Genomic DNA, 23,394 nt, shown 5'->3' with positions numbered 1-23,394 from the left:
AAAGAATATAAAATTAGAAGAGATAAATCATGACGGATAGTAAGATGATATTTGACTTTTACAGCGAGCCTAAAATGCAAGTATAAAATAAAGAATAAAATGGAATCGTTGATAAGATTTGCCTTCACGAAGATACAGCTAAGATAACTCTAACAGAAATGAACATGTAAATAGTCAATCATCTCTACTGGTACATTAATTAAGGGTTGTCAATACTCTACCTACTAATAACTACCACCACAAAAATAAATGATCTTTCCTTTTATTTACAAACCAATCACCCGCTTGTTCCTTTATATGAATAACACTTCTAGATATACATTTATTTCCATTTCAGTAATATTAATCATATAAATTCCTCCCTCAACCAAATACTGTCATCAATAATTTTATATCATCCTCTAAAGAGTGCCGAGACAATTGCCAATATTGGAAAGCTTCAGTTTTTTGTGTGTCTATATTCTACCGTGTATCAGTTTTGTGTGTCTATATTCCACCGTGTATCAGTTTTGTGTGTCTATATTCTCCGTGTATCAGTTTTGTGTGTCTATATTCCACCGTGTATCAGTTTTGTGTGTCTATATTCTACCGTGTATCAGTTTTGTGTGTCTATATTCTACCGTGTATCAGTTTTGTGTGTCTATATTCCACCGTATATCAGTTTTGTGTGTCTATATTCTACCGTGTATCAGTTTGGTGTGTCTATATTCCACCGTGTATCAGTTTTGTGTGTCTATATTCCACCGTGTATCAGTTTTGTGTGTCTATATTCCACCGTGTATCAGTTTTGTGTGTCTATATTCTACCGTGTATCAGTTTTGTGTGTCTATATTCCACCGTGTATCAGTTTTGTGTGTCTATATTCCACCGTGTATCAGTTTTGTGTGTCTATATTCCACCGTGTATCAGTTTTGTGTGTCTATATTCCACCGTGTATCAGTTTTGTGTGTCTATATTCCACCGTGTATCAGTTTTGTGTGTCTATATTCCACCGTGTATCAGTTTTGTGTGTCTATATTCCACCGAGTAGACTACTAAACATTGAAACTTTAAAAATCGAAACTGTAACAAAAAACTGAAATTCGACTATCGTAAAAATCATATTTCAAACAGTTCAGCCAATCAGATTTGTCAATTTTAATCACCGTGATTTAAAAGTATACTCATTGTCAGACTGTAACAGTTTGACAAGCGTGACTAGCGAGTTGTCAACCATATGAAGCTAATATACATGCAGTCTACTTTCAAACCATTACATACATAGTTAACCCTTTCCGGTATTTTTTTTTAATACCCAACCCATCCTAAATTGGGGCAAATAATTTTGTACGAACGCATTGTATTTCAGTCAATGTGTTCCAGAAGACACAAACAATGATAGTTTTCATAAAAGTTTCTTAAACATCTGAAGTACATGTATGTGTAAAAACAAATCAATAAATAATAAACGAAGAAAAAAGGTTTTATCGTTGGTTCATCTTTAGCCGACGTGTACACAAGTGTAGTTCATATGTACACAAGTGTAGTTCATATGTACACAGCTGTAGTTCATGTATACACAAGTGTAGCTTAAGCAATGCTTAGGTTTGATCAAAGAAATACGCAGCATAACCAGAGCCGACTTAAACTAAATATAGTTTAAATTAACCTATTTCTATGACCTAAATATTGCTGAACCTACACTTTCCTTCATGTTTATATATAATAAAGCAACATTATAAACCTCTGTTCACTAGTTATGCTTTATTGATTTCCATTTTACACATAATTTCGGCATATAGAATTTATTTTCCTACATTTTTATTATTTTTACATTTATTCTTAATTTCTACAATGTTTTTGTTTACAAAACTGTAAAGCTTCAAGAAAGTTTGAACGTTACGCATTGTAAACTAATTCCTATCTCAAGATAATACTTGCTCAAGTCTTCAGTCAGAAAGTTTGTACGTTCAGGCGATCGTAAATCCAGCATTAAGATGTTGATTCTTTGACCAGATGCTCCCAAATGGCAGAGAAAATTCAATAAGAAGTCATAAGCGAATGACCAGCAATGCTCACAGATGACTTGTAACAATACCAGATAATGCTATAATACTACTATATATAATACTACTATATATATGTAATACCAATATAATAATATATATATAATACTACTATATATATAATACTACTATATATAATACTACTATATATATAATACTACTATTTATAATACTACTATATATAATACTACTATTTATAATACTACTATATATAATACTACTATTTATAATACTACTATTTATAATACTACTATATATACTACTATATATAATACTACTATTTATAATACTATGTACTATATATAATACTACTATATATAATACTACTATATATAATACTACTATATATATATAATACTACTATATATAATACTACTATATATATATAATACTACTATATCTATATAACACTACTATATATAATACTACTATATCTATAATACTACTATATATAGTACTACTATATATAATCCCACGACCAAACACGAACGAAGCGAGTGTTTGGGAGCTTTATGATAAATCCATATGTGCACCCACCTCACGAAAATTCTTCATCAAGGGCCGTCCCAAACCCTTGTACCGAAATCTCATTCAACAAATTTAACCATTTTTCTATGGAGTCGTTTAAGTATAATAACGATACAAAACACATATAAACCTATTTAAATATGTTACCAAGTCTTTGAAAAGTGTAGACAATATCCTAAAACTTACCCATCTGATTGGATAATACATAACTAGACAGATTAATTTGGCCTAAAATCGCCACCAAAACCTGACAAGCCTTTTTTAATCAAAATTAAGACCGGCCAACGATACGCCGATAAAGCCGTGCGACAGAGAGTAGAACCATTAAGTTGTGCGCATTTCACGAGAAAAACGTGCACATTTCACCAGTCTATGGCATTGTCCAATTGCCGAAGGTTTCTGTAATTAACGTAGAAGTACTGAAAAGTAATCGTTTTTTTTGCCGATTTTAAAGATAACTGACATTTTGGACACTTATTACGAGTACTTTGGTATTCGAACTGATGTCCAAAGCAGTGAAAGTAAAGGAAATGACGATGGTATTTTTCTAACGATTCTTATAAAATTATTACAATATTTAATTGTAAGAATAATTATTTGATTTTATAAGATTATTATGAGATTTAGTTATAGGAATAATCATTCGAATTTACAAGATCGAAGTATATAGTGACCGATGGTGGGCAATATGTTACTGTTACTATTTTTCTAAAGATTTTGTTGATGATACTACGGCTGTGCCCAATATCGAGGTACTACCAAGCCGTTTTTAATATCTTGCAAAAATATTTAATTGTAAGAACAATTATTTGATTTTATAAGATTATTATGAGATTTAGTTATAGGAATAATCATTCGAATTTACAAGATCGAAGTATATAGTGACCGATGGTGGGCAATATGTTACTGTTACTATTTTTCTAAAGATTTTGTTGATGATACTACGGCTGTGCCCAATATCGAGGTACTACCAAGCCGTTTTTAATATCTTGCAAAAATATTTAATTGTAAGAATAATTATTTGATTTTATAAGATTATTATGAGATTTAGTTATAGGAATAATCATTCGAATTTACAAGATCGAAGTATATAGTGACCGATGGTGGGCAATATGTTACTGTTACTATTTTTCTAAAGATTTTGTTGATGATACTACGGCTGTGCCCAATATCGAGGTACTACCAAGCCGTTTTTAATATCTTGCAAAAATATTTAATTATAAGAATGATTATTCAATTTTATAAGATTTAATTATAAGAATAATCATTCGAATTTATAAGATCGAAGTATATAGTGACCGATGGTGTGCGATATGTTACTGTTATAATTTTTCTAAAGATTTTGTTGGTGATACTACGGCTGTGCCTAATATCGCGGTACTGCCAAGCCATTTTTAATATCTGCAAAATTAAGTTATAGGTCTACACTTTCTTATAGATATACAGCTATTTCTATGACAACCAACTAAAATCTGTTTAGATTTTTAAAATCAGCATAAATTTTTGCATGTAAATACAAAAATCTAAAAAAATATCACAACTTCTTGATATTGGTTGCTATGACGTTTTGAAATGTAAACAAAATTGTGCATTGGTTTTCATTTTTCAAAATTTAACACCAGTTTTTTTTCAGAACTATGTTTTCGCACTAATGGTAAACATGCATTCAGTCTATTGACCATAAAATCTGCTGTAATTAAGCTGAAAGCAAATCTTTTTTGCAAAATAACTGAGAATTTTCACCTTCTGCTAGTGTAGATAACTCTAAATCTCACACACCCGACTTAACCATGGTTTCTGTGATCATGACCCATTTCTTCACTTTGGTTACAGATCGCCGTCAAAACCATTCTACATTCAACACAACCAACTTTCTAACTATGTATATTACACAGCAGATTGCCATTTTACTTCTAATATTGCATTTCTCCTATTGCAGGGGAGAGATATAAACATATAATCTTTTCCTTTCATTGTTGCTGTTTGTTCTACATAATACCACCCAGTACATTACAGCTACCGTTGCAGCTACCATTGCAGTTATCCTATTGCACTGCAGTGCCACTTGACTGCTAATATTGCATTTCTCAACCAGCAGTACCCTTTCTTTTTTCCATTATCAGTGGTCGTGGGCTGTACGACAGTGGAATTTCTAGTACTACTATATATAATACTACTAGAAATTTCCCCGTCATGCAGCCCACGACCTGATAATGGAATAAGTGATAACGGAAAAAAGAAATGGCAGTGCTGGTTGTTGAAAAAGTAGTTGTCAGCAGGAATTGGCAGAGTATAGTGTAAATGAAAGTTGTTCGAGATGACATAAAATAAAGTTGAGGGAGCACGATTTCAAAAAGGTGCAAATAACAATTTCAAGAAATATAGAAAAGTTAGATAAGTTCAGCGTTCTGTTAAAGGTCACGCAATCTAGTCTCCTCTCTTCTACGTTGTAGGATTTGGTCATTGATAGCTAATCGAGTGATGCGCTCCCTAGCGAAGTTGTTAACAAGTAAGTCATTAATTAATAATTAATTAAAGCTGTAGGCCTAACCTACTGTCATGTATGTAATTTAACAACAATAAAGAAATATGTTTATTATAAATCTGAAATGCAAAATTGGAAGTAAAATGGCAAGCTACTGTGTACTATACACAGTTTGAAAGTTGGTTGTGTTGAATGTAGAATGGTTTTGATAGCGATCTTTAACAGAAAGCAAGTATGAGCGTTCACGCGTCTAGAAGTTTTCTGCAAACTGCAGCAACATAAAAAAATGTTCTTGTCATAAAGGGGCATTGTAGTTCGGCCCTAGCTTGTACATAAGTTGTAAAGAATTTCGGCTAACGTTTTAAATAATTTAATGAAACCTTCGGTGATTGGACAAAAAAACATAGGCTGATAAACTAAGTACCACAATTTCGTGCCTGTAAATCGGTCTACGCCTCAAACGGTCTACGTTTACTACAGAAACCTTCGGATAAATTCGATTACAAGTAAACAATGCCATAAACTGGTGAAATGAGCACGGTTTTCTCGTGAAATGCGCACTGCTAATTAGTTCTACTATCTGTCGCACGGCTTTATTGGCGTATCGTAGGCCGGTCTTAACTTTTATTAAACCAAGCTTTTCAAGCGTTTTGTGGCGATTTTCGGCCAAATAATCTGGCTATTTGTGTATAATTCGATCAGATGGTAAGTTTTAAGATACTGTCGACAATTTACAAAGACTTGGTAATATATTTAAATAGGCTTATATGTGTTTTGTATCGTTATTATACTTTAACGGCCCTACAAAACGATGGTTAAATTTGTTGATGAGATTTCGAAACAAGGGCTTGCGACGTTGTTGATGAAAATTTTTCGTAAGTTGTGTGCACATGCATTTATCATAAAAACTCTCAAACTTCGCTCCGCTCGTCTGGTCGTGGGACTATATATAATACTACTATATATAATACTACTATATAAAATACTACTATTATATATGATACTCTTAAGTCTTCACGTTACTTTGTGGATCACGAAGAGTATTGAGTGTGACAGTACTAGATGAACTGATGAGTGTGACAGTACTAGATGAACTGACGAGTGTGACAGTACTAGATGAACTGACGAGTGTGACAGTACTAGATGAACTGACGAGTGTGACAGTACTAGATGAGCTGACGAGTGTGACAGTACTAGATGAACTGACGAGTGTGACAGTACTAGATGAACTGACGAGTGTGACGGTACTAGATGAACTGACGAGTGTGACAGTACTAGATGAGCTGACGAGTGTGACAGTAATAGATGAACTGACGAGTGTGACAGTACTAGATGAACTGACGAGTGTGACGGTACTAGATGAACTGACGAGTGTGACGGTACTAGATGAACTGATGAGTGTGACGGTACTAGATTAACTGATGAGTGTGACGGTACTAGATGAATTGACGAGTGTGACGGTACTAGATGAACTGATGAGTGTGACAGTACTAGATGAACTGATGCAATACTGTCGTTGAAACTAGTCGAGACAATGACCGAATGAGCGTAAACTGCTCGACTTGGTGTTAAATCAACCTCAGAGCCTTAAACAAAACAAATACTAATTTGTGCTTCTTTCCTCTCATGTTGTTTGCTGAAATAAGCTCTGAATAGTACGGGCGCAGCACTTGAATCGATGGAACTTGTTGCTTATTTAATGTCAGACTATGTACGGAACAATTGAATGTGGCACAGCCTCTTTTGAACACTACCTTGAGATTCTTCTCCTCTTTGAGTCTTTGCGCTTTAGTGTAGGTGTTAGTGATTATCGGAGTTGTGTCCACCTCGACTTCCTTTTTTCTCGAGGATGCCGGAGCTACCTATAAAATAGAAAGCAAAAAGTAAATTATTAGAAACTCGAAACCAGATAGCCGATTTTGGATAAATGTGAAATTGATAAATAGCGGGCGCCGCATGTTAGGCATAGATAGTTAATCATAAAACAGTGAATGATTACCCTCAGGCATCGAAACAATGCTGTAATCTGTAAATACAGACAGAAGCATAACACACGCCACTGGAAATCCAGTGAAAAAGAAATTGACAACAACTAATGCATGGCATGAGCCAGTCTTTCAATATAAAGTGACACATAGGTAGTATCAAGTGACAACTAATTGCAGGTATAATGAATAGAAGACTAACATAATACAACTAAGGCATACCTTTCCACGAACAGTTCCTGCCTTTTTAGCTGCTCCTCCTGCTTTGGCAGGTTTTGCTGATGACGATTTGGTAGCAGAGGGTTCAGTTTCCGTGTCTTTGTCGTTCAAGAGGTCATCGATCTCTTTGATAGAGACATGACTCTGCACGACTGGAACACTTTGCACCTGTTGCATTATATGCTGTTACTTTCTTCATTAATGTTAGTTGGTTGCATAAATGCTATGCAGGGGTAAAATATGATTTTAGAGTCTCAGATATCAATCACATTTTATACAATACATATTGATTTTCACATATTTCTACATTCATCTGCATAATTATTTTGAGAATCTTAGCATATGACAAACAAATCTTAGTGCTACGCAAACAAGTATACTAACCAGGGTTGGAGAAAATCATGATTTTTTCGATTTTTACGATTTATTTAATAGATTCAATTTTTTTCGCTTAGTTCTGCTCAAGTAAACTGTCCATGTATTGCATTGCGCATTGACATTCTGGTGAACTCATTTCTAAACCATGCTTCAAATCAACGATTTAAATCATCTGATTTTTTGCACCAACCCTGATTTTAACTAACCAAAGAAGCTGGATAATGAGAGAATAACGTCAAATGTAGCAGCTGTTACTGTACAAATGTAGCAAATAAAACAATAGCATGAATTAATTGTCTCTCGTTATGAAAATATTAATTATGAGGCATGCAAAGACGAGAAACAAACAAAAACTGTTGTTTACTTTTTTTGGTTTGGCTGGAAGTTCACCTCTGGCTTTCTCAAGTAGTCCCACCACTGTATCCTTTGATGATTTCTGTAAGCAATATGAGGACTGAGTTACTACTATAACATTATACTGACATTATGTTCTTAAAACAAAATTCTGATGCCACGCACTGCTATCAATACTAAACATCCTTCATTGGATAGAGATGCCATTTACCAGCAAGTAAACTACTGATTGTAGCCGTCAAGTAGAGTGACACCGACAGCTGCGGTATTTCTTCTAACCAATAGGTACTCTTTAATGTAAGCCAAAATGCAAAGCAAAAATTTAGTGGTTTTAAACCTAATGATGCATGCAGTAATTAGGTTATTCACGAAACAAAAACTGTCAGATTTTTCACACGCCAAACATTTTGTGTGGAGACCTATTGCCATAAGGGCATTGTAAGAGGGTGAAAATCATAAAATGATTTTCATACATTTGTTAACAAGCTTTCTATGCTGCATATCGCATGATGAAAGAGATGCTTTAAAAAAGACCATTGAGCCTGCCACTTATTGAAGCAGCCCAACAAGCGTAAGAACACTCGCTGATAAATAATTATAAACATAACCTAAAACATGCTCAGAACATATTGAAATATTAATATGTACTGCAAGCATGGCTCAACTAAACGCTATGGTCTCAGGTTTTAGTCAGTGTTTAATTTTTTTGTTACACTTAAGATAAAATAAGAAATCATAAACTCATGTACATCTTGGTTTTACACATTTATACAGTGACCAACAATGTCAATTCATTATAACTTACAATGATATATTCATTCTTTACACTGAGTCTACATGTATATATAGCACGCTGGTGATTGACTGATTAATATAACAGCGCATGAACTGAACATCTACTTCAGATGTTATCAATTTCCATGATTGTCAAAATATAAAACACTTATGGTAAAACTCCAGTATGGCAGCAACTAATCAAAGTGATAGGCAAATATGCAATGGGGTGAAACGCGGTAGAGAAATAGTGGGATATAATATATGTGACATTTTGAGCTTACATCGAATTTTGATGCGGCCTTTAGCATTGAATCGAAACCCGTTTGCATCATGAACGGCAGAATTGCATCCTGAGCTGCTTTTCTGACATCTGGATTTCTGTCATTCAGGCAGGTCAGCAGGGGTGGCAGACACTCTTTCAGTTCAGCTGGTAGCTTCTTTTGGTGTTCCTTGAGTTTGGGGCTCAACCAATTGAGCAGCTAAAATAGTATTCAATACTTATTGGATATGTCTTAAATGGAACAACTTTCCAGCTCATTTAAAATAATACAGATTACTCCATCTGTGTTGCTGTCTTCATCTTGATAACTGAAGCGTATTACTATATCTGTGTTTTCTCTATTCTGATGATCAGAGTGTATTACTATATCTGTGTTTTCTCTATTCTGATGATCAGAGTGTATTACTATATCTGTGTTTTCTCTATTCTGATGATCAGAGTGTACTACTATATCTGTGTAGCTGTGTTCATCTTGAGAACTGAAGTGTTTTACTATATCTGTGTTTTCTCTATTCTGATGATCAGAGTGTATTACCATAACTGCGTTTCCTCTATTCTGATGAACAGAGTGTATTACTATATCTGTGTTTTCTCTAATCTGATAATGTCGTGAAAACACTATATCTGTGCTGTTGTCTTCGTCGCGATAACCACAGTGCATTAGGCAATGCTTCTTTGGACCAGCGCAAATTGAAAACGACATATTTGTAACTATTATTAGCTTTGAATACATAATAATAATATTCTTCCTTAACCAGCATAGGAATGGCAGTCAATTCAAACAATGTAAAACGTATGATAGACTACACAATTGCCGAGATAACCAGCCGTGCCAAAACCAGCCAATATTTCAAAAACATGTATGTCAACTTAATTATATAACTCTAAAGACCATTCACCGAACATCTTGATAGGTTGTCAGTACTGCAGGTTAGTAGCAATGCAAATGTATAAGCATGTACATATGTAGAAATTGACATACAACAAGAACTTACTGTAGCCCGAAGATTAGGATTCTCTATTTTAAGAGATTCTCCGAAAACACCATCTTCCACAAAAGGCGCAAGTTTCGCTTGCTCAACCCAGACGTCGAGTGTAGTGGATGCTGCATGTCGCACCATTGGCTAAAGATATGAAGTTTATTCTGTCAAAGTCAATAATTGTTAATATGCCAGACACAAAGTGGAAACACTAAGACTTGCACGTGCAAACTACTAATCCCATTAAAACAAATCGACAGGTGTAGAAGGAAGACACCTTGAACTTTATTAATGAACTATGCCATACAAAGTCATAACTAGAGACCAAGTTATTCTCTAATGGGCAAGCCATAGTCATACTTTAAAGTGGCAATTAAATATAGAAGTAACTATTTACATAGCATATGGGATGATTGAGACACAGGCCGATACTCATCTACCTACGTTTATGCTGTACCTATGCACACAACCTGTCACGATCTGCCAATAACTCATCAAAATACTTGATAGGAATAATTATGATTAATAATTACTGACACACATGCTTTGCATTTGAAACCAAAAACCATAACAAGATGAAATTGAAGAAAATACAGCTTATCGTCCTACCTTGCTGTCGCCCATCGTGGACACAAGTGGAGCAGCCAGTATAGCCACATGCTTCTTGCAGTGTGGACCAGATGCTGTGCCTAAGGTTTTCATTATTCCCAGAGTTGTTGTCACCTACACAGTTTTATTTGAAGCATAATGATCGAAAGCTGAGGTCAGCTTAGATCTAATGCAAATGTCTCGCAAGTGTAATAAAATTATCATAATTTTTACCTTATGGTACATGATAATAGGCAAACATGTTATAGGTATAGTAACAGTGTGTGCTCAAGTGTCTCTAGAATGCACAATCACAAACAACCCAACATCTTCTCCAACAGATAAAGTTTGTAGATTTTGATTTTTTAAAAACCCCTGGCCATACAACCACTGGTTCGGTGATAGCTAAAGACGCTGTTGAAATAACAAAATAGCGGACTGAATTAAATGCTACCAAGCATGGCCACACCTATGTAACCTATCAATTAATGGTCATCAGCAGACATACCAGTATCTTGTTTGAATCTCCCAATCTCAGTTTGAGAGCCTCCGGTAAGCCTCCAAGATTAGCTGTAACAAATTTAGCCTCTCCTAAGATGGCCACCACCTCATCAAGGCCCTCCTTCCGTACCTTCCAGTTCTTGTCGCTGAGCTTTCCAAGTAGCTCATCAGTCATCTTATCACTAGTAAATTAAATGGAGTGAGAGCGAGACATGCGTGTAGTTCACAGGGTCACCGCTTGTAGAGAACAACAGATATAATATGAAAGGTAGAAAATATAACGACAACATTTCATCAGATTAAAAAAATAATGCTTTCTCTATTTTCATTTCTAATTTCAATATATATCATTCTATGTTTAAAGCATAGGAGAATAATATATTTTGTGCTGCATTACAAAACCAAACTAACCACAGAGGAGATACTGCATGAAAATATAGTATGCCAGCGCTTGTGCAGCTAGATAACTGTAAAGATGGACTTCACACTTTATAACGCTCATATCAATATTAGTAGAAATGTCTGAATAGATTTAAGTCGTAAACACCAACTTGAGTTCACTTTCTGTAAGCTGCGTCTCACACAACCAGCCAATAGACAGCCAGCATACTGAAGCGCCACCCACCTGATGTCATTTCTTGGAACAAGATCCTCGACTGGTGGAGTATCTTCTCCCTCCGCTTCATCTTCCCCTGCGTCTGCATCTTCGGCTCCCTTCAGTCCCCTTGTAGGAGCTGGTGGTTTTTCCCCTTTCACCTGTGAACAACACACTCACAGAATATACCTATATCAGTTTTAAGTTTTTCTTTTTAATAACATAAGCGTCGCAGAGGCACTAACTGGCATCGCAGTCTCCATGCTGTAAATCTCAGTGTAAAAGGTTTTTGAAGTCAACATGTCAAGCTAAAGTAGCCTCGAGGAACCTTTGATATCTACTATATAGCAAATTGCAGTTACAACAAAAAGCTCATCTAGACATAAACAACAAGTTGGGCTCTCCTATTGTGGTTGCTGGGGTAAAACATTATTATTAATATCCAACAGCTTCTTAATTTTTCATAAATCAATCACACGGCATGTCTTTATTTCACAGAATAAGCTGTCTAACATTCCTAGTAAGCAGGCTCCTTAAACGAACAATCACTCCTAAGACGCCTTACACAACCCGTCAAGCACTAGGGGAATCAATCTGCTACCTAAAGCCTGGTTCCCATATACGTCGCAAAGCACCGGCGACAGCACCACAGGCTATTAGCGGTGAAATGGAAACCTACGCGCCGGGTACCGCCGGTAGTTGCCGGCAGCAACGCAATAGTTTAGCGCTGTTCAAATTTCGCAAAAGGCCGCAGGCAAAACCTTCCCAAAATGCACTTCCCTTATAGAAATGGCATGGCGAACGAACGTTTTATTTGATTACGCGATTATGTTTAGCGATGCAGCCTAATATGTGAACAGATGCTGCCGAGCTTAGCGCCGCAAGCGTTTTGCTGAGCAAGTTACCGCCAGAGTCTCGCAATCGATATGGGAACCAGGCTTTAAACATCACATCTTACAAGACCCAATCAAGCAACTCAGACAGACTGTCACCTTAGGGAGAATCCAATCAGGTATGTTATACAGGCTGTCACACCTTACAAGAGTGAATCAGGCACCTTAGACAGTCTGTTACACCTTAGGAGAGCCAATCAGGCACCTTATACAGGCTGTCACAACTTACAAGAATCAATCAGGCACCTTATACAGGCTGTCACAACTTAAAAGAATCAATCAGGCATATTGGAAACGCTATCACATCTTGAGTCATACCTTTTCAAATTCTGCATCTATTTGAGCAAGCAGTGCTGGTTTCTCATCTTCAAAAAGCACTCTCAGGGTACTTCCCATGTACATGTAGCAAACACCTAGCACTGTGATGGCAGCCTGTCTGACAGCTGGATTTGTTGCTGCGAGAGCCTTCTTCAGACTCCCAACAAGTGCCTTTATGTTCACCCTAAAAATGACACATATCATATAACAAGGGTTTTACCAGTCTGAGTGACTAGATCGTGCATGACAAAAAAGGAAGGTCGAATTCTGAGACAGACGATGAAGTGAGTCAACCGAGGATATGCAAGTTGTGAAAGTACAACACAGAGACAGTGTGTTCAAGAGGGTCTATTATACATATAAAACCTTCCTACAGTCCTATCACAATATCTTGCATAACTTCACTTGACTAATTTAGTTAAAATAATATGTGAAAAAAGAAACTAATTCAGATTGAATGTCCTACAATGTGCCAGTAATTCAGGCAAATCTCTTCATTATTCTAAGAAAACTGTCACTGCCTCACAATTATGAGGTTTGAGAAAATTAGTAGCAATGAAAGAGAACAGAGAAAAAGCAATAACGTACTTGAAGCCAAAGTCATAGATGGCTTGAGACAACCAGTTGAGACTTTCTGATTGGTTCTTGGGATTCTTTCCTTCAAATGCTATTCTTATAACCTCCCCAGCAACCTGAACAATTCAAATGTCATTTTTATAACTTTCCCAGCAACCTAACAATTCCAATGCCATTCTTATAATCTCCCCAGCAGCCTGAACAATTCAAATGCCATTCTTATAACTTCCCCAAGCAACCTGAACAATTCAAATGCCATTTTTATAACCTCCCTAACAACCTGAACAATTCAATCAAGCATATATACCTACGCATCTACATGCCCCCATGCAGTCTGAATATATTTATGCATTTCACACATTCTTTAGTTAATTTTCCAACTGTGGAGATGAAAAATGTTGTAATGAGGAGATCCTCAGATTGTTCTCCTGACAGGCTTGCAAGAAGAAACAGTTTTTCTGTTGCTAACATGTACATGTATATGGAACTAGCAAAAATTGAAATAAGATTGCAATAATAATTTAAGTAACTATGAACTTCAATAATGAACATAAGTGAGTTGCAGAAAAGAGCATTATTGGGAACAGCTAGGATCTTGAGACAAGCGAACAAACTCCCAGGTAAGAGACTTGAGTAGATGTTACCAGCAGCTTGGATAAACCAGAGTGAGGAAATACTTTTATATATATATAAACCATTAGAGATCAAAACATTACTGAGAAGACGGGACGTGTCACACACACCTTAGGAAACTCAGTTGCTTCGGCAGCTGCTGTCAGCACATCTTTACATCCCTGACCATTCTTCACATCACCAATCTTCTCTACTAGGTCTGGCAATATGCACTCGGCGCTTGTCCACGAGAAGGAGAAATTCTCTGCGAGGTAGGCGAGGGCTGACAGTCTTAGCTTCAGAACCTTGTAATGACAGGAATGCATTGATATAAACAGAGAGAAAAACAAATCTTAGCCCAAATAACATGTTTACCATGTAACATATAGACATTTCATGCCTTTATGATGAACCGAACAATAAAACCATATTCATATTTTTATCATTGCAAACTTAGTGAAAGAAACCAGTTTTAACTCATTGGGAGGGAGGCTACATAATGAGTTAAGAATAACTGTAATGCTAGAATTATAATGATATGTGTTAACTAAAGGCTTTTGTGGGAAATTCAATAGCAGTTTGGGAGACGAGTAACGAATATATCGCAAGCAATAACTCAAATCTAGCTAAAAACAGAGTTACAAAGTGTCTGCCCATTCATTCTAACTAAAATAGGCACAGAGCAGACCACACTCGGTATGGCAAGGTGGCACTTTATTGATTTCTCTAAACTTAACTCCAACGCTTGCCTGAATTAATGTTTTTAAAATTACTCGGCTCAAACATTTGGTGAACAGAATATAAATTCTTGAATGTTTCTGTCACTCACATAAAAAAGCTGCTATCTGCCATTTGGACATGAAACTAATAAAAATTCTCAAATATGAGAAGGGTTACAGCTGCTCTGCGTTCGCTACAGCTCACAACCGACACTCGGCTCTGAATGCGAAGTTAAATTTGCAAGTAGAAGCTCTGATTACCCTAAAGAACAATGAAGATAGCAGTCTTGTTACTATTGTTAGTACCTATTTTCCAGAGCACCAGAGTTATCTACCTAAAAATTGTTTGATGAAAAGTTTCCAAAAAAGTTCCAATTTACACTCAAGCCCTTTACGCATCTTTTCAAATGAATACCTCAGCCCACATAAGTTTTGTGTGTGAAGACTAGTTGTCATTATCATTCAAAAGCAAATATTAAGCTTTCATTGAAAATTAGTAAAATGGAGTTGATATTACGATCTTCAAAAGCACCTATCTTAGCCAATCACTTTTAGCTCTACCACATGTTAATTACGACAAACGAGTCAAAAATGCATAGCCAAGTGTCATCAATGCAATGGCTACGCAAAAGATATTTTATCAACATGTGTGTAGCCAGGTCTAAGGAGTGTGATAGTAGGAATTATCAAACCATTACGCATTGGCGTCACAACTCCAACAGTAACCAATCCTTCACCAACCTGAAAGTTGTTGTCCTTAATTCCAGGTTTCTTTGCACCTATTATCCTAACAATTGCCTGTGTAGGCATATCTTCCTTTGGCGTTCTTTTGATTTCCTACAATGTTATTCGATGAAATTTTATCATTCGTAGAAACTAAAAAGCAGGCATAACGGTTCGTCGCATACAATTCAACAAAAAAGTTCTTCAATCAGTAGCATGATGAGCCAAATCGGCAGGCCTCCAATATTGGTAATTATGTGATTATGTGACTTCACAGTGTTCAATGAACACGCAATTGAGATTAAACTAAAGACATTCTAAGCAAACAACCTTTGAGAGCCTGATTCGTACCATCAATGAGCGATTAAAAAAATGGCCAAACAATAATAGAAGATTTTGAGGAAAACAAAGACTATACCTGCTCAATGTTTTCCATGGCAGCTAGTCTCTGCTTCCAGTTGCTGTTAGCAAGATTCTTCATATTCTCTTCCCCCATGAATTCAACTGCCTTCTCATCGACCGTCTCATCAGCGAGCAATGGCTCTACTGGCTTGCTTTCACCAACCGCTGCTTTTTTGCCTGGCTTCTTCTTGCCTGCACCTGCTTTGGCAGCACCTGCTTTGGCAGCAGCAGGCTTGGCAGTTCCTGGCTTCTGTAGTAGAAAAATCATTCATGAAACAAAAGAGAAATGTTGTTATACGCATGAGGAAATCAAGCTAACAGCTGTTGACCAATGGAATAGCAGCAATTTTACTAGCATTTGTAAGCCTGAGGTGAAGGTCTTCCTCACATAGCCGCTTCACATTGCATCCCAAAGAGCAACAACCAGTTTGTAAGCTCTCAACTAAGGATATCTAACGGCAGCCTATCATGCATGCCTGCCTTTCAATATTGTAAGTTTTTGGATACAAGGCATGAGAACGTTATTATGGACGCAAGTATACAAACTGTCTCTACATCTTTGAGTCTAAACTATCACCAACACATTTACATATTAGAGCTGTACAGACCATTGATAATAATATACAATTCGTTACAATCAGAACAGCTAAGACAGAATGCAGTTTGTTTGCGTGTATCTCAACTTACAGATGAAGGAGGCTTAGTCGAAGCTGCCGACTTGGCTGGAGGTTTTGTCACGGCCTTTGGTGCAGCAGCCACTTTTGGGGCAGCTGCCTTCCCTTTAATGTTTACGAGCTCTGCCTTTTCACAACACTCTTTGATCTACAGTTGACCACAACTAGAATTTACAACTATACACAATCATGCCGTGTATCAGGTGAGGTTTAACCCTATTCCGTCAAGACCAAAGACACCAACTCGAGCGGGTATACCCACTCAGAACATTCAATCAGCAACTGATCATTTCAAGTAACTCATAGCCAATCCTGATAACCACTTGGAGGCAGCATGTACTGCATGTACAACAACAACCCTCTGCTCCTCTGCATTAACAACATTAGATACACAGCTCCACAGAGACCTATTCTAGATAATTGATTTTAAAAAATCTCATTATGCTATGAAAAACATACAAAACAAAAGCCCTCATCGAGATATATGCCTGTGCTCGCAGTATGATTTGGCTATAAACTACGGCAGAGAGAGTATTAATATTTCACTGTGCTAGTCTGTCAGCAAACATGCTCCGCCAACCTTCGTCATTTTGAGCGGGTCCACATCACCGAGAAGAGCTGTCATGACCTTTTCTCCAACTACCTTCATAGCCGTGCCGAGAGCATCGAAAGAGGCCTCTCTTACCTCAGGAGATGTGTCATTAATTGTCTGTAAAGGAAACAATCCGCTAATTCAGCTAGTGTGCAAAATTAAATCACATTAACTTGTGACACGCGTATGTCACAAGTTCATTTTAGTTTATGTATTTCATTATATTTTATATATTTCATTTCAAGTATATCAAAAGTTCATTTCAAGACAAATGTACCCTGATAGAAGACTACATTAACAATATTGGGTCTGATAAAAGCAAATCATTATTCCTTATCTATATCTATATTATCATCAAAAGCTAAAATCATTATTATAGAGGCAACAAAATTTTTATTGCTATATTTTTGTCTAGAGTGAATGCTTGAGAAGTTTATTGCTATATCTTTGTCTAGAGTGAATGCTTGAGAAGTATATTGAGTCAATTTCATTGCATGTTTATTATCTAGTAATATGACCAAAAAAACGATGCATTAACCGATGAACTGTTGTTAGGTTTGCGTTTTTGCACATTAACTTGTACTTTGTATGAAGTCAAACTGTATTCACAGGCAGTTGCATTCAACCAAGTGATAAATTGTTTATGGTGGATTTCAATGGCATTTAGAAAATCAGTAAAGACAATAAGCACCTTTTATTTAGCATATTCGATAAAGGGAAATACGTTTTTAACTAAATAATTGGTGTGCTGCACCAATGATTTAGTAAAAATTATTGGTGCAGCAAACAAATGCAATTAATAACTTTCCTCTTTTCACCCCAGTACCAATTCTCCTGATCTCTTGTATTGTGAGATTAAATGAATTAAATGATTGTAAGATTACCTTAGAGAGTGGCTCTAAGAATGGCTTAAGAACCTTCTTATTCAAGGTGGTAGGTGTCGCTTTAGTAAAACATCGAGCTATAAACGCGGCTGTTTCCGCCTTTACATTAGGGTTCTTATCAGCAAGGGCGGTGAGCAAGTCTTCAGATATTGCATCGAGTGTAGTCTGCAAAGTGATCAAAGTTGTATTATAATTACGTGTTGACTAACTCCACCAACCACAGCGTGGAGACAACTCATTGTTTATAGCAAGGGGTAAATGAATGGAGAGGATTAAAGATCTAATGATATTTTAGCCCATATGCTCTTAGCTGCTGACTAAGACGTGAGGATAACTGGTGAGACCACAAGCAGAGCAGCAGCAACTTCCATAGACTAAACTACAAATACCGTACTTTTCGGACCATGAACCGCACCCTATATAAGCCGCATCTGCTTTATTTTCCAAAAAACGATAATAAAACAATACATAGGCCGCACCTTTGTATAGGCCTTAGAACTCAGGACGGTGCTTTTTAACACGGCGGCAACTTTCCTGTTTAAAACAGAACAGTGCCTAACGGCACTGTCTTGTATCAACCGACGCTTTTTAACCTAGTGCCTAACGGAACAGTACCGTTAGGCATTGTTTCATATTTCCTTTCACCACTAGAGGCGCACTAACCTGAGATTCTGGTTAATGCGCCCTAACCATGAAAAAAAAGCCACAGAATAGCAGCACCTTTATATAAGCCACATGGCTCAAATTATCAAAAAAAAGTAGCGGCTAATAGTCCGAAAAGTACAGTACTGTATATTCTGATGACGTAGCCTAACTTACTAGTGGATGTCTATACAGTGCACCCTCACAATACGATTTTTATCCGTTCCAGGGTTGGCATCGTATGGTGAAAAAATCGTATGTAGGGGTATAGAAACCATAGTAATTATGTAAAGCAAACATCCAGAGGTAAAAATCATCAAAATTTTATATAAATGCTGCACATATTAAAAATTAGTAACAAAGTAGTATGTTAACCTTAGTAATTATAGTTACCTACAGTAACTGTATTGTATTTAGTGGTTATGATCTGCAATAAAATGTAACATTATGACTGTAATATTGTGACATAAAACACTTTGTTATTTTGACGTACGTACTACGCACACTGACTGCCAAAATTGAACTTGGGCGAAAATTTTGTTGAATTCGTACGGTAAAATAAGATTCAAATGGTAACGTGAAAAAAATCGTATATCAGGGTAATCGTATCCTGAAGGTGCACTGTATATTGTCTGCCTGTTCATCTATCTGATAGCCAGTGTATCAGTACCATCAAATGAAATGAGTGATATTGCTCAACAGCAGTAGCAAATGTATTGTCTGGAAACATTGTCTGCAAGCAAATGATCAAACCATATGATACAAAAAATAAATAGCGATATTCATGAGTACTCTTTCCTTAAAACCTAGCATTAAGATACGTCTCTGTTTTGTTAAAACCATATTTTAGTTTATGAACAGCAACATACACAAACAATCACGATGTACCGTAACAAACTAATATTCAACGTATCCGCTGATTTACATGCTATACTTATTATTCTAATATCATCAGCTTATTTACACCAAAAGAGTAAGAAACGCATACACACTTTGGTCCTGAACCACATGCATCAAGACCATAAACAACTTCTTTCGAGATGCCATGAATATGGCCCAAGATCTAAACAGCCGCACGTACACCAGAGGAATTTCGTGTCCCGCATTAGTCTCAGAGTGGTGGTTATGAAATCACACCACTCAATTAGAATTTTCTATTTTTTTCAGTAATATATAATATAATAAATTTGCTCTTTACAAAAATTGTCTGTAAAAATCTGCTATTTTCAAGTAATATTTAAAAAAAATCACAGTATCATTAACATTCATAACTAAACATTTTGTTTGGACAATTTTTAGAGATTACAACTCAAAAGCTGTTGATGCCAGTATACTTATATACACCGTTGTTGCTTCGATTAATATCTTTCAAATGTGATAAGTTTTCTTACTTGAAAATGTTATTAAAAAACTGTATTTATTTAAAACTACACCAAAATATTAATGAGACACCAATTTGTAATGTTATCTGCTGCTGATAATGCAACAATTTTGTGAGCAATCAATTAACCTTCCAAGGAATTTGCCTTCTCCGGTACAATTTTCATTATTACAAGGAGTTGCCTTCTCCCGCAGAGTATTCATTATTACAGGGAATGCGTCAAACAAGCGTAGAAAATACATGTGACTACCGTGTCTGAGAAATACTTACAAAGCACAATAAGATATATGCTAATGCTAGCATATAACACAAGAACAAAGAGAGATACATACCGAAGGGAAAATGGCGTCTATACAGTCCCTCAGAGCAGTGACAACCATTGGCTTCTTCTCTTTAAACTTCATGAGAATAGCCTCTGTACATTGTACGGCATATGGCGAGTATTTCTTCTTAAGGCCATTAGCAAGACCTGTCAGGCACTTGGCAGCCAGAGCAACGAGCATTACATTTGTGTCCTTTGATAATACCTGGCAATGGAAGAGAAAACTTGTGTTTAGTCAGTATCAAGGTATGCGAGCACACAATTACTAAATAACAGTAAATGTATGAATATCATACACAGCGCTCTTCATCTCGAGTAACATAACAGCGCTCTAGTTTACTGCAGGACTTTTGTTGGCATTTTCACACTCAATTCTTAAATTTAGCCATGATTTTATTTGGGCTTGACCTCACATGCTGTTCCTGTCGAACACTTCTCAAAATGCAAATTACCACTTACACTACTGATTTACCCCTTACGACAGAAGCAGAGGGAAGCCTTGTATGTGCCATAGTAAAGCTCACACAGAGTGTTACAAGCTCGCTAAAGGCTTTTGTCAAAATGTTGCAGCTGAGAATTGCTGATCAGATGATTGAGCAACAAGGACTCTATCAACTGTGTCAACTTATCTGTCAATAGGACACAGGTATTACAGACATACACGTACTCTAGATGTGTTACATCATGAAAGGAGAAAGCGGTACTGGTGTCATTCTAACAAATGTCCTTGAGGGTTCAACCAACTTATGCAGAATGACAGTTTCACAACACACGCATGACAATATAATTAATCTATATAATATATCAGTGGTACCTTCTTGAGAGCACGGACCAAGTCCCCGTATTCTCCTGGCATCAGCTTGGGATTCTGTGTGGCTAAGGTCTCTACAGCCTCCAACATCTCCTTCCTTTCTTGCCACTTTTTGGCTTCCTTCAAGCATCAAGGAGATAGCTATGGCGGACGAGTTGAGCGTTTCATTTGATGTTCACATTAATTATGCAAGGTTGAAAGTGCAAACATAAACATGGCAGAATTCCAAGACATTATACACTGCCTATATAAAGCCAAAATTGTGACTGAAAACATAAAAACAGAAGTTGAAAAAAGTCCATATATAATTTATTGTGGTATCAGATTTATCCAACACTAACTGATCATAAAAAGTTTTTTGGAGTTGTCTTTTCCTATGTTATTAAGCACAGGATTATTATGGTTAGTCTTTTTCAAGTTTGCTATGGCACTAACTATTATCTCCGTTATTGTGCAGAAGGACATGCATTAGACCACACACACTCCCTTCAGTACTGACACCTGAATAGCTTACTATTTGCTCATAAAAATTTTTTGGAAGTTTAGAGAGAATCTCGACTGGATCGAGAAGATCCATCGGGTCTATCTCCACAACCGGCTCATCATCATCCGCCTCGCGGCCACCTTCATCAGCAACAGCGGCAGCAGCTTCGGCTTTGGCCTTCAGGTCCTGCTGTGATCTCATGAACCTTGTCTGGACTGGCCTGTCAGATGATAGGTTCTCAAATTCTGTCTCAAGCTCCGTTAGCTGCAAGGAGAGTATTGAAGACACTTTAAATAGATTTGTACAATGCACATTGACTATCGGACAACGGTTTGTCAAAAGAACTTGCGTCCAATACTTCCCTTGAGTTAGACCACTTTTAGTTAAACTTTTCCAGAACTAAACACATATGCCATATGTATGTCATTCTGGTGTCTGGTGAGCCATGTGCTTCGAACCAAACTTCCTTATGCCGAATTATATACATGAATGTTGATAATAAACATAGTATTCCATTCAATTTTTCATAGCTAAAAAGTTTAGCAATGAATACTTCAGATAATTAATTACACATAGCGTTAAAAAGAATGCATCGTATAAAACTATAACCAACTTTTGAAATTAAATTATATAGACAAACTAAACTAATAAAGTAGTAATAATAATAAATAAAAAGATCTTTGTCAATGCTTCACTCTACTCGATACTGAAAATGTAGACTTGCAATGTGTTGGTTCGCAGGTAGAGGCAGTGATAAAGATACATGGTGAAACTTGCTCCAACTTGGACTAAACAAAGTCTAAGATAGCTCGCTTGAACTAATATGTTTCCAGAAGCTACAGATGTTGGAAATTAAGGTTGTCCGATCAAATATTTTTTCAATGATTATATCAAATGTCAAAAAATTATAATTAAATTATAACACGCAATGCTCTATGGACCTTATCGAGAATAAATATTAGTTCTTGGAGGTTCAAAAGGAGAATATACTACATGGTACATTCTTAACAATTATTCTACATGAGTGCAAATGACTGTTAATCAAATGTTAAAACAAAAACCTTACTGTTTTGAAAGGTAACTTATTTCTTCTTCCGATTCAAGCTGAAACTCAACCTATTACCTTTGACCCTCCCATTTGCACAACGACATGTTAAACTGATACATACACAAAGACTTGAACGATGCAGTAGTTTTGAAGTAAGCTTACATAATAACTCCTAACTCGGTGCTAATGATAATAAACAATGATCAGCTATGAGCTTCAAAGATTATCAAACTGTTGTTTATGATTACGACAGCGTATGAAATTAATGGCACTCGACACAGTAGCAGAGCATCTTGCATTTTGATCAGTTTTTATGTTATTCCTTGGTCTGCAGTTACTAGTCACAGATGAGGTTCTTATTACAAAATGAGAAACGGACCAACGCTATTGCAAATACTGCAGATTTTTAGATAATTGGTAAATTACCGCAGATTTAAGCAAAGTTGCCTGTCCTCTTTTTAAATTGCCCTTTTTGCTGTCAGGCATGCAAACACCAGGCAAAATAAAACTATACATAGATCACATACTCGATGAGCATGTTACAAACTGCATATAAAAGAAACTTAACATTTATTAATATTAGGTTGGCGTTTGGGAT

General features: G+C 36.3%; 1 protein-coding gene across 2 annotated transcripts in view; it reads right to left on the bottom strand.

Annotated features, from left to right (window-relative positions):
* Nucleotides 1–23,394, bottom strand: part of LOC137394890 (cytoskeleton-associated protein 5-like) — a 59,161-nt gene that overhangs the window by 24,561 nt on the left and 11,206 nt on the right. For both annotated transcript variants that reach the window (XM_068081668.1, XM_068081669.1), the window contains exons 6-24: nt 21,779–22,012; nt 21,268–21,384; nt 20,464–20,658; nt 18,109–18,273; nt 17,213–17,341; nt 16,646–16,780; nt 15,975–16,208; nt 15,575–15,670; nt 14,246–14,419; nt 13,515–13,618; nt 12,927–13,110; nt 11,746–11,876; nt 11,128–11,302; nt 10,641–10,754; nt 10,047–10,175; nt 9,053–9,250; nt 8,005–8,076; nt 7,266–7,430; nt 6,813–6,920 (exon numbers count right to left, since the gene is read on the bottom strand). In XM_068081668.1, the coding sequence (XP_067937769.1) occupies nt 6,813–6,920; nt 7,266–7,430; nt 8,005–8,076; nt 9,053–9,250; nt 10,047–10,175; nt 10,641–10,754; nt 11,128–11,302; nt 11,746–11,876; nt 12,927–13,110; nt 13,515–13,618; nt 14,246–14,419; nt 15,575–15,670; nt 15,975–16,208; nt 16,646–16,780; nt 17,213–17,341; nt 18,109–18,273; nt 20,464–20,658; nt 21,268–21,384; nt 21,779–22,012 (2,859 nt within the window). The remainder of the gene's footprint in view (nt 1–6,812; nt 6,921–7,265; nt 7,431–8,004; nt 8,077–9,052; nt 9,251–10,046; nt 10,176–10,640; nt 10,755–11,127; nt 11,303–11,745; nt 11,877–12,926; nt 13,111–13,514; nt 13,619–14,245; nt 14,420–15,574; nt 15,671–15,974; nt 16,209–16,645; nt 16,781–17,212; nt 17,342–18,108; nt 18,274–20,463; nt 20,659–21,267; nt 21,385–21,778; nt 22,013–23,394) is intronic.

Source organism: Watersipora subatra, chromosome 4 (assembly GCF_963576615.1).
Source record: "Watersipora subatra chromosome 4, tzWatSuba1.1, whole genome shotgun sequence".
Taxonomy (NCBI): domain Eukaryota; kingdom Metazoa; phylum Bryozoa; class Gymnolaemata; order Cheilostomatida; family Watersiporidae; genus Watersipora; species Watersipora subatra.
Note: the sequence above shows the minus strand (reverse complement) of the source record. Positions and strands in the feature narration are given on the sequence as shown.